Here is a 17,659-nt window from a genome sequence, read left to right as displayed (position 1 = left end):
GGTCAAAGAGGGCTGGTCACAGGGGAATAAATACTCTTCCCGATAATTCTTTGTGCATTTTAAAAATGAAAGATCCAGTTCAGACTTGCCTACGGTAGACCCATTACCTTAGTACTATTCAAAAGCTCCTTTGATTAAAATATTAGTGCCACCAAGGGGTGCAATTTGCATATGATTAATGCTCCTCTATTCATTTCTAGGGCTGGAGGCTTCTCCCCCACACCTCTTGAATTCCGACATAGAAAACAAAAATTGAAAATAAAGAATGATCAGAATTCATAATGAATTAAATGAAATCCAGACTTGCCAAATACAAGATGGTTACTCACCGTCCCACAGCTGTTGTTCTTCGAGATGTGTTGCTCATAACTATTCCAGTCAGACGTGAGTGCACCACATGCACCTAGAAGTGTCAGGGGTATGGCACTCCCTGGCCCTGCTGACCCGACTCCCCTTCGGTTCTGGCTGGCTGGCTACTCTGACGGCGAGGAAGGTGAGTGGGTACAGAAGAGACATGAGAACACATCGCCAAGAACAACAGTTACGAGAAGGTGAGTAGCCGTCGTTTCTTCTTCCAGTGCCTGCTCAGACCAATTTCCAAGCCTTGCCTGGGGGGCGGGAGTGTGTGTGTCAGGGCAGGAATTGCAACGTTGCTCTGCCAAAGGCCACGCCCTCGCTGGCCTGATGCACTATGGCATGGCATCAGTGAAGGTGTGACCCAAAGACCATGTTGCCGCTCTGCAGATCTTCTGTAGTGGCACCTGGGCCAGAAACGTGGCTCACAAGGCCTGGGCCTTGTAGCATGAGGGACTTGAACCTGTGCTCCCGTGCCCCAGACCAGGCCCCCTGTCACTGGGCTGGTCCTTCCTCACCAGCTCACACAGCCCAGAAACGAGAGCCAATGTTTCCCAAACGCCGCCGCTGATGTCATGTTCCTCAATTTTGGCACATCCAGCCTTCATCTCAAGTTGTGTACACAAGAGCAGTCTGACACCTGCGGCTTCTCTCTCCGTCTCCTAGGAGGGCCACTCTGACAGGCAGGTGAACTCGATCATGAACGGGGGGAAGCGGGGGTTACTCCAGTATTCGTATGCAGGGACCCCAACAGGTCAGACATGGTGGATTATAGACTCATAGACTTTAAGGTCAGAAGGGACCATTATGATCATCTAGTCTGACCCCCTGCACAGTGCAGGCCACAAAATTTCACCCACCCCTCCTAGAATAATCCTCTCACCTATATCTCAGATATTGAAGCCTTCAAATACTTTGAAGACCCGAAGATGCAGAGAATCCTCTAGCTGTGATCTGTACCCCATGCTACAGAGGAAGGCGAAAAACCTCCAGGGCCTCTGCCAATCTACCCTGGAGGAAAATTCCTTCCCGACCCCAAATATAGCGATCAGCTAAACCCTGAGCATGTGGGCAAGACTCATCAGCCAGACACCCAGAAAGTTCTCTATAGTAACTCCTATCATCCCTCCATTGACCTATTTCCCACTGATAATGAATGGTCAATTAGTTACCAAGATCATAGTTATCTCATCAAACCATCCCCTTCATAAACCCATCTAGTTTAATCTTGAAGCCAGATAGATCTTTTGCCCCCACTACTTCCCTTGGAAGGCCGTTCCAGAACCTCACTCCTCTAATGGTTAGAAACCTTTGTCTAATCTCAAGTCTAAACTTCCTACTAGCCAGTTTATATCCATTTGTTCTTGTGTCCACATTGGTATTAAACTTAAATAATTCCTCTCCCTCCCTGGTATTTATCCCTCTAATATATTTAAAGAGTGCAATCATGTCCCCCCTCAGCCTTCTTTTGGTTAAAATAAACAAGCCAAGCTCCTTGAGTCTCCTTTCATAAGACAGGTTTTCCATTCCTCGGATCATCCTAGTGGCCCTTCTTTGTACCTGTTCCAGTTTGAATTCATCCTTCTTAAACATGGGAGACCAGAACTGCACACAGTATTCCAAATGGGGTCTCACCAATGACTTGTATAATGGCACTAACACCTCCTTATCCCTACTGGAAATACCTCGCCTAATACATCCCAAGATCGTATTAGCCTTTTTCACGGCCATGTCACAATGGCAGCTCATAGTCATTCTATAATCAACCAGGACTCTGAGGTCCTTCTCCTCCTCCGTTACTTCCAACTGATGTGTCCCCAGCTTATAACTAAAATTCTTGTTATTAATCCCTAAATGCATAACCTTACACTTCTCACTATTAAATTTCATCCTATTGCTATCACTCCAATTTACAAGATCATCCAGATCTTCCTGTATGATATCCCGATCCTTTTCTGAATTGGCAATAGCTCCCAACTTTGTGTCATCCGCAAATTTTATTAGGACACTTCCACTTTTGGTGCCAAGATCAGCAATAAAAAGATTAAATAAAATTGGCCCCAAAACTGATCCCTGAGGAACTCCGCTAGTAACCTTCCTCCAACCTGACAGTTCACCTTTCAGTATGACAGGATTGTGTGTGTCTGTACATGCACCCAATGAGGAGACCCAACAGAGCGTGAGGCTTTTAGCCAGAACCCCACCACCCAGGCGCGAGAAAGCAGAGTGCTTACACCTCATGCTTAGACCCTCCTTCTTGAGTCCCCATACCATGGCGCTGCCCCCCAGATGCGAGGCACGGCTGTATTTGGCCCAGGACAACAAAACCAACAACCCCATCGCCTTTCCAACCACGTTCCACAGGAAGGTTTTGGTCAGATGGCTGGGGGTCTGGACAACCGGGGGGCTGGGGCTGCTGGAGTGAAGGAGGCTTCTTCCTCCGCCCTGCTTCCCCAGCCCTGGAGCCAAGGTGTGTGTGGGCCAGTGGGGTGAGCAATGGCCATAGGATGGGGGTAGGAACAGCAACAGCAATGCTGCATGCCCCCTTGGGGCTCCTGACAAGTCCAGGCAACCTCTGGATTTTGCAGCGCTCAGCAGCGAGGTGCAGCCACCTCTGCCCCAGCCAACAGGGAAACCAAGGCCTTCCTCCAAAAGGGGCAGCACATGGCAAGCCCCACCCAATCCACTACCCAGCTTGGAACAGGCCACCGCTCTCAGGCTCCCCTGTCCCAGCTGAGGGTCCCTGCAGCCCAACAATTCCATCCCTGGGGCCCAAAAGGGGAAGATCCCAGGACCTCAGACAAACACCCGCAATTCCGCCAGTGGCCCGGTTTCCCTGCTTCCACTCTCTAGCCCCTTGCATGGGGTAGGGGTGGAGGGGCACACTACCCCCCATCCTGTCGCTTTGCGTGGCTGGAGGCAGCCATTCTGCAACTGCAAACTCCTCAAGCTCCTGCTGCGCTGGCCCTGGGGCCAAGACCTCACCCCCAAGAGATCACTGCGAGAAGGGACCCTGGATTCTGCCATGTAACCATAGCAACCTGGAAATATTACCTTCACTATCATTAAGCAAATAGCCTGGTTGTTAAACACAGCCTCTGAGGCCATTTCCTGTCCGAGTCGGCACTCACGCCCCCTCCAGCCGGGCACGAGCCCAGAGTGTGTATGTGCCCACTGCTGAGATGTCACCACGTCCCACGAGGAGACACTGCACCTTCTCCCGCCTCAGCACGGGCTAATGTCCCAGGTGGTTTCTGGCAAACTTGAAACCAAAAGGCAGAATGTAGAAGGAAGAGAAGCAGAGCTGTCACTGCAGGCAGCTGGGAAAATTGCTGGAGACAGGCAATGTGAAGGCAGACCAGTTGCCATTTGGGACAGGGGCACAGCGTGGGTGAGAAGCTGGATATGAGTCAGCAGGGTGCCCTTGTAGCCCAAAAAGCTAATGCTATATTAGGGTGCATTAGGAGGAGCATTGCCAGCAGATTCAGAGATGTCATCATTCCCCTTGATTCAGCTCTGGTTAGGCCACATCTGGTATATTGTGTCCAGTTCTGGGGCCCCCACTATAGAAAGGACATGGATGCATTGGAGAGGGTTCAGCAGAGGGTGACCAAAATGATGAGGGGGCTGGAGCACATGACTTATGAGGAGAGGCTGAGGGAGTTGGGTTTGTTTAGTCTGCAGAAGAGAAGAGTGAGGGGGGATTTGAGAGCAGCCTTCAGCTTCCTGAAGGGGGGTTCCAAAGAGGATGGGGAGAGGCTGTTCTCAGTGGTGACAGATGGCAGAACAAGGAACAATGGACTCACGTTGCAGTGGGGGAGGTCTAGGTTGGATATTAGGAAAAACGATTTCCCTAGGAGGGTGGTGAAGCACTGGAATGGGTTACCTAGGGAGGGGGTGGAATCTCCATCCCTAGAGGTGTTTAAGTCTCGGCTTGACAAAGCCCTGGCTGGGTTGATTTAGTTGGGATTGGTCCTGCCTTGGGCAGGGGGCTGGATTTGATGACTCCTGAGGTCTCTTCCAGCTCTAGGATTCTAAGTGGGTGGAACAGAGCCATCTCCGCGCGCGCACAGACCGACTGACAGCATCGTGCTGCTCATCGGCCCGAGGCAGAAGGCGGATCTGTCGCCAGTATGGCAATATCCTGGTTGCAGTTAGGGTAGCAAATGTGGCGCCCGCTGCGTAAGCAGGTAAGACCTCAGCCTTCCTCGAAGGGAACTAGCCCCACTTTTAGCCTCTGGTGACTAACAACCAGGGAAGCTGCACCAATGCAACCCCTAGCGGGGGCGGTCAAACCAGCAGTTTGCACTGGCAGCACTCCACAGTGGCGCAGCAGCCGCACAGCAGCCACGCCCTCGTTTGCACTCTCTTCACAGCTTCAAAGCTCACTCTGCCACTGGGAAGGCTTCAGGGGTCTCTGCAGACCAAAGCCAAGGTTCTGCACCGAGCCGGGGACATCCATACACCCCACAGGCTGGCTCCAGCACAGCACGCTGGGCCTGGGTTGGACAGCTCTAGCGTGGGCACCCGTGCCATGGGGCGTGCGTCACAACCTCGCCTAGGGAGGGCCCGTGAGGCGAGAAAGGGCCAGTTATACAGACATGCTACAGCTGAGGGGAATGAGGTGGTCTAAGTAACCCTGGATTGACGATGGAGCCCAGTGAGCAGGAACAGTCGGGGCTGACAGAAAGCAGGAAGTTGTCAGCAAATGGGACTGCAAGGAGGGCGTCTGCAGCCACTCTCTGGAAGGAAAGAAGCCCACGGGGAGAGCAGAGCCCCCCAGGGATCCAGGCCCTGAAGGAAGGTACATTGACAAGAGTGGTGGAGCAAGAGCCTGAGAGAGGTGATGCAGGAAAAGGTTCATAGACACAGGCCACTGCAGACTTTGGCCACTTATTGCCGGCGTGAGGAACCTTTTTGGATGGTGGGGGCCACACGCAAGTGAGATGCAACCCCTCCCTCCCCCCACAAACCCTCACTGGCCTGGCTCCCAACTAGGGATGTTAAATTTCGATGAATCAGCTAATTGAGTAGTCAATAGATTTTCTATCCACTACTCAATTACTTGATAAGGGGGCGCTTGCTATTCTGCTGTGCCTCTGCCTTTCAAATGCACCAGAATCGTCCTCGGCTCCTGTTCATTGCAGAGGGAGAGGGGCAGCGGGACCCAGCAGGGGCAGAAGCAGTCCCCACTGGCGCGCGTTCCCCTCTGTGACTCTTCCTTTGAGATGTACAAGAGCTGCAGGCGGCTCTTATACATTTCCAAGGGAGAGAAGCAGCTGTCAGACTGGCGCGAGTCAGTCCCCGCTTGCACTGTTTCCCCGCTATCCCCTGCCTCCCCGCCCCCGGACACGGGACTGCGGGGAACTGGCTTTTAAGCTGGCTCCCCCCAGCACCAGATCATGCTCCCCACCTTGCTGCATCTTTCTGGCCCTGGGGGAAGCGACTAGTCGAGTTCCTACTTGACCACTTGATGAGCATTTGCTTATCGATTAGTCGCTTACATCCCTACTCCCAACTGAGCAAGAGAGAAAACGGCACTCTCCACACTCCCCTCATGCCCCAGCCCCACGGTAGATGGGGGACTGTGCTGAGGCTCGGGGCTTCCCCCAGGGCCAGAATAACTTTTCTGGGGCTAGTAGATTTTATGCCCCAATAAGCTCTGGGGTGGAGCCAAAAATGAGGGGCTCATTGTGTGGGAGGGGGCTACCAGGGGTGGGGGCCTGGGCAGGGGGTAGGGTGCAGGAGCAGGAAGGTGGGGTATGGGAGGGAGGGGCAGGGAACTGGGGCTCATAGCTGGTGCAGTGATTCCTGGCCAATAAGAGTGACGGGGCTGGAGCCTGCAAGTGAGCACAGGGAGAGCTTCTGTGTGCATAGCTGCTTTCCCCTCCCCCCGGCACAGCCCACAGGCCGGAGGAAGCCCATCGCTTGCCTAGATCTGGTACCATAAGGGCCTAGTAGCTCTGAAGTTCTTGGTGCCCAGGACCGTTCAGTCTGACGATGCGTGTGGGATTCCAATGCTTGACAAACTGGTCCACACCCATCTGCCTGCAGAAGCGGGAGTCTCTTCCCTTTGGCCGTTATTTTATTTTAGCTGCAGGAGTCTCTTTAAATCACCTTGTTCCTTCCAGCCCTTCCTTCCCACCTGCTTAAGCAGAAAGGAATCTGCAAGTCCTGGCCTCGTAAACCACTGCCGACATCCCAGGACAGCCTCTCCAGACTGAGACAGCCTCGTGTTAATGAAAGAGAGCGGAGCCACAAGGGGCACCCCAAGAGAAAACAAGCAGCTTTCTGGCATGTGTGTAAACAGTCTGATGGGTTCATTAACTAGGACTTCAGGGATGATAGAGTGGCTTGAAGCAGCATTTGGGAACTGGGATGCTGGCACAAAATTGGCAGTTTGCCCACATGGCTTAAAATTGTCAACAGAGTTGTCACATTTTTTTCTAACTTTGTTAAAAAAACGTCCCTTCGCTCGAGGCGCCTGGCTGGCTCGAGACTGTGTCAAAATCAGCACTTTAAGTAGCATTAGAGACAAAAGCATCTCGGCTAATCGGGACATGCTGAGGATACTGTTAAGTGGAATGTCCTTGCAAAGGAAATAAACAATAGGCTGTTCCCCCTTTGTGGCTTCTTTATAACATCTGAAAGGTGTTTACAAAAATAGAGTTTTCTTCACCGACTGCTTTCCACCTTTGGCATATCAAGTCCTCCCTGGAAAGCTCAGACATTTGCAGTGGAAACTTTCTTTGTCCTTAGCTGAAAAGGGGGGGATGCTGTACCTTTAATAAGGATTTTCCTCCTAACTGCTAGTTGTGTGTTGGAGCAAAGTAAACCAAAGAGTTTTAAAACCCATAAGAAGAAGAATCTCTTCTCTTTCCTACTGCTACATCATGATCTCACCAGCATTCTAGTCATCTACAGACAGCCTAAGACAGAAACAGGAGATAATGTGGGTCTTCTGTATAATTCTTGAAGTACCTTTTATTCCCCACTGTGCAAGTCAGCTTTCCTTGCGCATGGCCTGAAAAAGGCAGCTTGCACCACGTCTGCACTACCCTCCTAGTTCGAACTAGCGGGGTAATGTATGCATACCGCACTTGCAAATGAAGCCCGGGATTTGAATTTCCCGGGCTTCATTTGCATAAGCGGGGAGCCGCCATTTTTAAAACCCCGCTCGTTCGAACCCCGTGCAGCGCGGCTACACGGGGCTCGAACTAGGTAGTTCGAACTAGGATTCCTATTCCGAACTACCAGTACACCTCGTGGACCTCGTGCTAACGAGGTGTACTAGTAGTTCGGAATAGGAATCCTAGTTCGAACTACCTGCCTTTGTGGGGGGACTGGAGCAGGACAAATTTATCATCCAAAAGTTGTAGCAATTAGCAAATTTCCCACTGACCTCACTAACCTTTAATGGGAGCAAAATTAACACCAGTGCCGAATGCTTTCCCGAATCTCGCCCACGTTTCACTTTGGAACTGAGACCACCCGTGTTAAGTCAATAAATAAATCAGACATTTGTTTGCTGGTGCGTTAAGTGCAAAAGAAAAAACAGCAGATCGGAGGCCTAAACCGGTGGCTTCAGCACCAGCCTGGGGCTTGGGAGACCCAGGTTCAGTCTCCTGCTCTGGTCTCCTGCTCTGTGTGACCTTGGCCAAGCCACTCAGCCTTAGTGCCTCAGTTCCTCCTCTGGCACTGGGGACAAAGCACTGCCCTGCCTCACAGGGGTAGGCAAGGCTGAGTGCGCTAGAGTGTGACGTGCTCGGACATGGTGATGGCAGTGGATATGCACGGGGGACTGGCTGCGTCTCAGCATGCCCTCAAAGCACAGATGGCACAGGAGAAGGCAGGACAGCCCCTGGGATTAAACTGAGGCTCATGAGACTTGGGTTCAATTCTTGGCTCTGGCACCAATTTGCTACGTGTTTGGGCAAGTCGCCTGGTGTCTCAGTTCCCCATCAGCACCCTGGAGAGAGTGACACTCCATTACCACGCAGGGGCCTTGAGGTTCAATTCCATGGTGCCTACAAGATGCTCAGACATTGCAGCGATGGAAGCTACGAGACCCTGGACAGAACCTCAAGTGCTTCATAGTCTCTGAATTCCATTGACTCTGCCTTGGTCATGAACCTACAGCATCAGGTCTTACTGAGATCAACACTGTCTAAGCACACATGAAATGAGTTCTTCCCTAGATAGAGCCGTTCCATGCCTCTACTGGGGATACATTCCATCAGCGTTCAAACAGACCTAGTTACTGGCCTAATGGTGAACATCAAGGGTGGTATGTATCACTACCATCTGATACATCCTCCACCTAGGAACCACAGCCTGTTAAGTTATCTAAGAAGTCCTTTTCATTTTGCACGTCTATGATCCAGTGTCCTCTAGGAGATAACAAGACGGAAAGCTTAATGAGTCTTGCTTAAATTCCAAGCCAAGGCAGAGATACAGATTAAAAAACAGACGCTTGTTAACTTACTGCTGCAAACTCCTGCTGCGTAGCCTGAGCGGCAAACCGAGCCACATGATTGACAATGGGAGAGAAGTTGGTTGGTCCGTAGAAGCGTATGTGAGGCAGACAAGCTGAGTATGCTTGGACAATGCCTTCCACTCCTGAAAGAGAACCAGACAAATCAGACAGACAGCCGGCTACAGTAACCTTTGACATACACGTCGAAACAACAGGCACAAGCTTGAGATCACTAAAGCTAAACTTCACTTTGCTACTTATATTACAGCGGCTTCTTGTCATTCCACCACAGATCTGAGTCCACTTCCACAAGAGACAAACAGCGCCATCGCCTACCCATTAGCTAACCAATCAGAATGACAAGGAACACACGGTAAGATAAACAGACAAAGAGAGGTAAAGTTGTTTGAGGCCAGTGGCTGAATAAACATATACCCTAGGTCTCCTTGGTTCTAGTCCAGTGCCCTAACTACTGGGCCACACTGCCTCAGTTCAACACCAGTGTTTCTAGAAACCACCCGGGGTATGTCTACACTACCCTCCTAATTCGAACTAGGAGGGTAATGTAGGCATACCGCACTTGCAAATGAAGCCCGGGATTTGAATTTCCCAGGCTTCATTTGCATGAAGCCGGCCGGCGCCATTTTTAAATGCTGGCAGTTCGAACCCCGTGCCGCGCGGCTACACGCAGCACGGAGTAGCTAGTTCGGATTAGGCTTCCTAATCTGAACTAGCTGTACTCCTCGTGGAATAAGTTCGAATTAGGAGGGTAGTGTAGACATACCCCCGCTGATTTCCTCTGGAGTTGTGCCTGCTCAGAACTTCAGGAAACAAGGCTTCAAATACCTTTCTTCTTGACAACCCTTGTCCAGCAGACGTCTGAGCCCTGTGATTGAGAGAGGGCTTCTAATGCCTGGATTCAGACAGGGCTTCCTTTTGGTTTTGGGAACCACACCAAGCCATGCAAAGACTGACTGAGCAGGAGCACAAACAGATGCTTTTAAAGAATCTCAGCATGCCTAGGAAGGAACTGAGGCAGCCCCAGAGCAGGGGAAATAGTGGAGAGAAGCCACAGTCACAGGAACAGTCTGTCTGGAAATGTGAACCAAGGAGTTTCACTTAAGTTTTGAAAGTGTCACTCTGATCTGAGCATTGTAAGAGGCTCTTTTGCTTTCACTACTAATAGCCCAGCTCAGGTGCGTACATGTTGGTGAGTTCGTTGGAACAGGGATACAGGACTGTCTCAGCTCAGGCTAGGTAAGAAAATAATCCATCCCTAGAGCAGACTCCTTACGGACTGTTTGCTGTGGCTGACCATGTGATAACTCTGATCTATCCCTATCGTATCCTTGTCTGAATTTTCCTACAAGCTCGCAGGGCACTTGTACTGATGGTGGCAGATTTACAAGCTCGGGTTATCCAAGCACTTGAGCATGGCTGGCTCTCATCACCTAATAAACCATCTTGTTAGTCTTTAAGTGCTACATAGTCCTGTTTTTTGTTTCAGCTACACCAGACTAACACGGCTACATCTCTATCTGTATTCTCTCTTGTTAGCTTGCTTAGCCGAGAAAAACGTTTTCCTCACTTCTGAAAAAATGAGGCCAAATTCTGCTCTGCAACGTGGGTGCAAAGGGAGATGGAATTTCAAAAGGGAACCACCTGCACACACATCAGAGGACTGGCAGAATGTGGCTCTGCACTCTTCCTCTGCTCACTTGTGACGCCCAGCTCTGACTGACTGGGAAGCAGGAACCCAAGCTGCTTGGACCAGCGAGCGTTACATCGCTCAAATGGAAATATCTAGGAGTAAAGGGAAGGAAGCACACTGGCTATTTCCTTCCTGCAGCCTCAGACCACTCGCTGCATTCCATCCTCACTAGAACAGCGTGACACCGATTCCCCAGAGGGTCGTGTGCGCTTTTATCACCTAGGAGACCAGCCTCCGCCAAAGACTTTGTACAGATGCAAGGCTGGACTGTGGCTGGACTGAGGTTCAATTCCTAACTGTGCCCTGGACTCTCAGCTCCATTTATATTTTCCCCCATCCCTTCACCTCTCTTTTAAAAAGTCCACTCCTGCAAAAGCTACATCTAGCTGCTTCTGAACACACACACACACACACACACACACACACACACACACACACACACACACACACACACACACACACACACACACACACACACACACACACACACACACACACTTTGAAGACAGAATGAATATCAGCTGGAACTAAGAATTTTCTCTCCTCTTCTTTAAGGCCTTTGGCTCCAAAGAATGAGGGAAGGGATGGGGGTTTGGATCATATAATGATTGCTGGTTTTTTCACTCCCTCTGGTACACTTGGCATAGGCTGCTGTCAGAGGACATGATACTGGGTTAGATGGGATTGTGGTCTGCCCCAGGCTGGCTGTTCTTAGGTTTGAATATAGCTGATTCCAAGTGGTAAAGCCTTGTAGCACAGCTATAGAGGGCCAGCTGCTATATGTGAATTTGCAGCTACCATTATGACCTCCTAACTTGCAACTTCTTACAAGCCGGGAGGTGAGTGTCCTTCCTGGAGAATTACTGCCACCAGGGCTCCCCTACAGGCACAGCAATCTGCTAGCACACAGCAACTTGCAGGATCTGGGTCTAAGGGTCTGTTTTAGAATAGGATTTTCAAGATCGCCCAAGTGACTCAGGAGCTCAACTCACATGAAAGTCAACGGGATTTGTGCTCCTCAGTCACTCAGATGCGCTTCAAAATCCCACCTGTAAGATAGCGGGGGGAGACCCCTCGCCTGCTGCAGTTCCAAGTACGATTCTTCAAGTTTTCATGTTACCAAACATGTTCCTATGACTACCCAGAAAACCTTCCAAATGTAGGTGCCCAGGCTGGAGAGGGCTGGGCCCAAGCATGTACTTACCGGAACAGAAAGGGTTGGTGGGGTTGAAGTTAATGGCAAATTCGTGAGATACCTGGTGGGGAAAACAACAACCCAAATTGACATGGAAACAAAATCAGGGGGTGGCGCTGCAAGCTTTCCTATCCCCCCACTTATGCCAAGGGCGGGAAAAGTGAAAATTAACACAGACATCAGCTTTGGGGGAGGGGACAGTTCCTTTTGCCTGATCCTCCACTCAGCTTCCTCTGAAATCGGGATTCCCATCAATAGTTCCTTGCAGAACAGCAGGAAACTGGCTTTGTCCATGTTGCTTCCCTTTGCCTACTTGGAGGAAGACACAGGCGGAGGGACCCAAATCGCCAAAGGTACACAGGTGCCCAGCTCCTAGTGATTCCAGTGGGCACGAGACACCTCCGTGCCTTTGAGGATGAGGGCTGATAAGGGCCGGTTGGCTGACATCTCACACATTGCCCAGCTCACACTCACTGGGAGATCTAACTTTAATTCCAGGTAAGGTCACGAAAGGCTCAAACAACCTTAACCACATTACCCAGAGTCCTCACTGTGGACACAACCCTGTTCCCCGTCTCTTTGCAAGCTGGCACTGCAGAGGCGATGAGAAAGGCAAATCCCTGGAACTGACTGGATAGGCTCACCCAAACGTCAAAGAAAATGCTTATGGCAGCCCACCTTCCTCGGCAGTAGCAAGACACTCTCAGGGTCGATTAACATCATACGGGAGGAGTTACCCGCCTCTCTGGAAATGGGAACATGCTTCTGAAAGGGGATTCTTGGGGTGCAGGCAAGCCAAAAGTGCCTGGCGTTTCCTAGCAGTTACATGGCCACTCAGAGCGGCCATCTGCAAAATTAATAGCTAATCACAGAGCTCTCCTCAGGAAGCTTTTCCCAGCATCAATTACACTATGAGGCGATTGCTTCTTATTGCTCCTAACAGTTCTGCGCATGCCACGTGAATGAACTACGCGCTGAACGCTGTGCCAGTTGGGCTTCCAGCGTAAGCGAGAGCAAGGTGCATCCCAAAGCAATAGGAACAGCAGAAGAAATTCAGACTGAGCCAGGTCTCAGTGCCCATCTCTGGCTTTGCAGGGTAGACGATTTGCTCCGCAGGTCTGCACTCGTGATTGCCAGAAGCCACTGCACTATTTCCTGGAACAACTCCATTGAAACGCCCCAGTGGCATGTGCAAAGGATCCCAGGCCCCCCCAGGGAAAGATCCAGGGTGAAGGACAGAGTGTGTGATGTTAGGAAAGAGGCTGGGAATCCCTCTTTGAATGAAGAGCGCCACACTGTTCTCTGAGCAGAGAGGAATGACTCCTGGAGACCACTAGCAACCTTGTTCTGCAGCTCAACTCCATGTCGGAAGCAGATGGATGGGTATGGGCCCCACTGAGAATCTCAGGGAAGACAAATCAGTGCCAGAGAGATCCACCACTAGCGGCTACAGAGACGGGGAGTATTGGTTAAGCACTGGAGTGGAGCCAGAACTCGGGCTCTTGTACTAGCTCAGCCAGGGATTTGATGTTGGTACAGGATGAACCTCTCTTGTCCGGGACTCTCTGGTCCATCAGACCACGGATATTGCTGGACCGAGAGCCCCTGGACTCCAGGGCTGGGTGGCCGCGGGGTTGGCCGCAGTGGCACTGCGGCAGCTTCCGGGCAGCGGAGCTGTGGTGGCCCCAGGGTAGTGGAGCCACGACTGCTCTGGTGGCCCTGAGGAGTGGAGCCCTGGCAGCTCCAGAGCACGGTAGCCATGGCAGCCCTCACGACACAGAACAGCAGAGCCCCAGTGACCCTGGGGAGTGAAGTTCCAGCTACTGCGGCAGCCCCAATGGCCCTGGGATACTGGATCCCAGCAGCACTGGAGAGTGGAGTTTCAGTGGCCTCAGAGCCACAGCAGCCCTGGTACCCTGGAGCTGTGGCGACACCAGTGCTCATGAGCCGCAGCAGCCCCAGTGGCCCTGGGGCTGTGGCAGCCTTGGGGTGAGTGGAGCCTGATGGCCCCAGGGCACCAGAGCTGTGGCAGCAGGGACTGGCCAGGGGAGCTGGGAGCTGGTGACCTGGGGGCAAGGGAGCTCCACTAGGTCTGCTGACAGTCCCCAGGAAAGCCTGGACTCCCCTCAGCAGAGGGATGGAATTGACCTCCCCTGGTCCAGCAGACTCCCTCATTTGGGACCGGCCAGGTCCCGAGGTGCCAGACCAGGGAGGCCCAACCTGTAAATAACTCACTTAGGACCTACCTGTCAAACTCCGGTGATTAAATGTAGGCACCTAAACTAATAGTGCAGGCATCTAACAACTTGTCTGCTTAGCAGTAGCACTGAACATCCCCCACACCTCTGACAATCAGGCTGGTTAGTTAGGCCACTAGTTATACTCGTTATATCAACTCGTTGTGCCTCATTCTCCTACCGATACAGGGAATAATAAATCCCCCGTTCTTATGGGTTTTGATGGTTAATTAATGTATGTAAAGTGCCGTGAGATCCTTAGCACTTTACAGTCCATGAACATTAATGACGCTAGTGAAATAAACCTAGCAAGGGAAGTTAGTGTTAACTATCCCTGCATATGGCACAAAAGCTGTCCTGCCTGCCAGTGAAATGCTTTGGCACATCCACTATCTCCATTTAACACACGTTAACTAGCAAACAAGACTATTTTTTGTAAGAGTCAATGAGAAAAAAAAAACTCGGTCAAAGTCCTAAAACTCTTCTCTGCGCTGAAAGCCGAAGAGGCACAAGGCAACGTTACCATTTCCCTTCTGGGGATCTTCGCGCTGCTTCAGGGCCATTCACGTGCGCAAGCCTGGCGCAGTGACTGAGGCATGTACCAACTCTCTGGTGGCTGAGCTGTGTACTGCCGCTTTGCCTGGGCTGGCAGCGTTCCCAAGACATTACACATCAGGGCCCGCTGCAAGATGGCAACATGCCGACTGAATCATTGCGCACCTACGAACCTCTCAGCTTCTCCGGCTCCCGGACGTTTCCCAGTTTAACCCCATTCCTATTTTTAAGGCCTTCAGGCTTCCCAGCGAAGGAGAACTGATGGTGCAGCCCTTTCCAGAGCCAACCAACAACCGTTCCTTTGGGCTAACTGAATGCTGCTTGAAGTCAGTGGAAAGCATCTCATTGGTTTCAGTGGGCTTTGGGCCAGATGCCTTAGCTCCCTCAGCCGCCTCTTCCGTAAGCTCCATGCCAGGTGAGGGTGGGCGGGGCTTCTGGCCAATGGGGCCAGGCCTGGGCCGCTTCTCCGGATGGGGGGGTGCTCCCCAGGCCATGCTGTACAGACACCGGCCCCGCCCGCTCCTCCCCCTGCAACACAGCGCTCGCCCATCCTCCTAACAGAGCCCGTGGAGCCCACTTCACCAGATGCACGATGCAGTGGGCTCCTGCCCATGAAAACTTATGCCCAAATAAACGTGTCCGTCTTCAAGGTACCACAGGCTCTTTGCTGTTCTTGCAGATCCAGACTAACAGGGCTACCCTCTGAAAAACTCAGAGGAGCTCAGGTACATTGTTGTACCACTGAAAAAAACTGTTTTCCCTCCCTTTCTGCCCCACTAAGCTTTGCACCTGAGACTTGAGACATTGTATACCGATGACCTTACGCACTAGGGCTGACAGTTCAGACCAGAGTGGGGAACCTCAGGTCTGGGAGCCGAATGCGGCCCCCAGCTTGCTGGTTCCGGCCCTGGAGGCTCAAGACTCCCCACCCCAGCACTGGGGAGCCTGCGCTAACCCTCCAGCTCTCCCCACCTGCTTGCAGGGTTGGATCACACAAAAATCTATCAGCATGGGCCCGCCTAGGCTCTGATGTGGAGGGCAATGTGACAAGTGTCTTTCTCCTTCTCAGTCAGGGGCTTCTCACTTTTGTGTGGCCTCCAACTGATTTTTCTGTGGGTCAGCAGCCCCCACCCCTGCTTCAGACAAAGGGGGGAATTTACTGCCTTACACCTAGCAGAAGATCAGCTCTATGTGGCTCCAAGCTTGTCTCCCGCTGACAGAACTGGACCAAGGAAAGATAACGCCTCACACCCACCTCGTCTCTCCAAACACAGAGCCCCATTTCTACCTGGGGCAGCAAGCTCGGCTCCTCACAGAGGTGAAATAAGCGGGTGGATGTGCCCTGGTGTGCAGCTCTGGCAAGAGCTGGCTGAGCTGCAGCAAAAGCCAGCAAGGAGCTATTGAGAGAGCTGGCTGGGACCCAGGTTGCAACAGGCCGGTACCTGTGAGAAATGCTAAGTCCTTTCACCGCTGCTCCTTGCCCACGCTTGTAACACACCCATGCAACTGCTGCAGTGGAGAGCGGCGAGAGGAGGGAAGACATCCTGGCAGCAGCAGTGGCGCTGCTGTCCCCACACTGCAGCAGCCCCGTGCTGCCTCATACGCTCCCGGGATGCGCTCAGGGTCCCCCTGCACAGCTGCAGATTTGCAGCACGCTTTACTCAAACCAGCTGGCCACGGCAGGCCTGGGCCTGAGAGCTGTGGTCACTTCAGGGCAAACTCCTGTGGAAGTCACGAGCTGCGTGGCCCGGGAGGGCTGCAGGATGGGGCCGGGGGTGCCTGCAGAAAACTAGCCCTGGGATGACCTGGGGCGGGGAGTCTCCAGGCCCTAGCACGGAGCAGCAGCGCTGCAGGCCCACTCCGTGCTCTCAGCTCTTCCCCTCCACCCCACCTGCAGCCCCAGGCATGGCCCACCTAGCCCTGACTGCCCACTGGGCGCAGCTCGCTCCCTCCCCTCGCTCCCCGAGTGGGGGATCCGCCTCGGCCTTCCCATGGCCAGCTGCAGCACGGGAGAGGGAGGGAAGCAATGCACCGCTCCTGCCTTCCCCCAGCCGGCCAGAGCATGGGGGAGAGAGGCTGGAGCAACGCACTGTCCCCACTGGCCAGAATCAGGACCACAGAGGATCATGGGGGATGCGTTCGCATCCTTCACACCCACCGCATACGTGCCTGCAATCAGAAACCTTCCTTCTCACTACTCATGGCTAAGGGTGGATGGGGACGTCACTGCTAAATTATTCAGGATATCTTCAAAAAAGCCTTGTGCTCAGCCAGACTGCGCCTGCGAGTGCTGCTTGTAGAGTGGAGCCAGAGTAGCGTCCATAGCCTGCGGACAAGGCTCAGAACTGGTACTCAGGAGATCTGGGTTCAATTTCCAGCTTAGCAACAGACCTCGGGCAAGTCCCTGGTCTCTGTGTCTCAATTTCCCCATCTGTAAAATGGGGCTCATAGGCCCTTTATCTGATATAGATAGACTGTCAGCCTTCTAGAACACTGGCTATTCATTCAAAGCCTCCAAACTCTGTTGCAGACCTTGGTGCTACTGTCATAACAAACAACCTTTGCTCTGGAAAGGTTCATCTTCCAACTCAGAAATCAAATCAGGCTGGATCAGAGAGGCTATCCCTATACTGCAGCCTTTGTCGGCATTGACAATGCAAATGAAACGCTCATTAGCATTTCTTGTGCTCTCATTTGCATAGTCTCTTCCAATCTGTTTTGCGGAAGAGGTTTTTGCGCAAAAAACCGCAGTGTACACGGGGCCATTTTGCACAAAAAAAAACCCCTTTTGCACAAGAACCCTTATTCCTCAAAAAAGCAGGTCTACAGGATCTTGCGCAAAAGGGTTTTTTGCCCCCTCTATACTGTGGTTTTTTTGCACAAAAACCTCTTCCGCAAAACGGATCGGAAGAGACTATGCAAATGAGAGCGTGAGAAATGCTAATGAGCGCTTCATTTGCATTGTCTCTGCCGACCAAGGCTGCAGTGTAGACTTAGCCAGAGTGTCTACCCTTGAACCCAGATCTCACACCAAGCATTAAGCAGCAAGGATATCAATGGGGTTGGAGAATGGGATTTGTGCAAAAATCTGTACAATGCCGTATACCCTCTGTATCTTCCCACTGAAGCCT

At 52.0% G+C, this 17,659-nt stretch overlaps 1 protein-coding gene across 5 annotated transcripts in view; it reads right to left on the bottom strand.

Annotated features, from left to right (window-relative positions):
* The window catches only part of CPNE2 (copine 2), a 162,839-nt gene that overhangs the window by 20,856 nt on the left and 124,324 nt on the right, over positions 1-17,659 (bottom strand). For all 5 annotated transcript variants that reach the window (XM_075940373.2, XM_075940372.2, XM_006121032.5 and 2 more), the window contains 2 exons: positions 11,746-11,797; positions 8,840-8,973 (listed from right to left, as the gene is read on the bottom strand). In XM_075940373.2, coding sequence (XP_075796488.1) covers positions 8,840-8,973; positions 11,746-11,797 — 186 coding nt within the window. The remainder of the gene's footprint in view (positions 1-8,839; positions 8,974-11,745; positions 11,798-17,659) is intronic.

The sequence above is a fragment of the Pelodiscus sinensis genome, chromosome 12 (assembly GCF_052426305.1).
Source record: "Pelodiscus sinensis isolate ZL-2025 chromosome 12, ASM5242630v1, whole genome shotgun sequence".
NCBI classification, from domain to species: Eukaryota; Metazoa; Chordata; order Testudines; family Trionychidae; genus Pelodiscus; species Pelodiscus sinensis.
The sequence above is the reverse complement of the archived record's forward strand: the minus strand, read 5'-3'. Positions and strand labels throughout refer to the sequence as shown.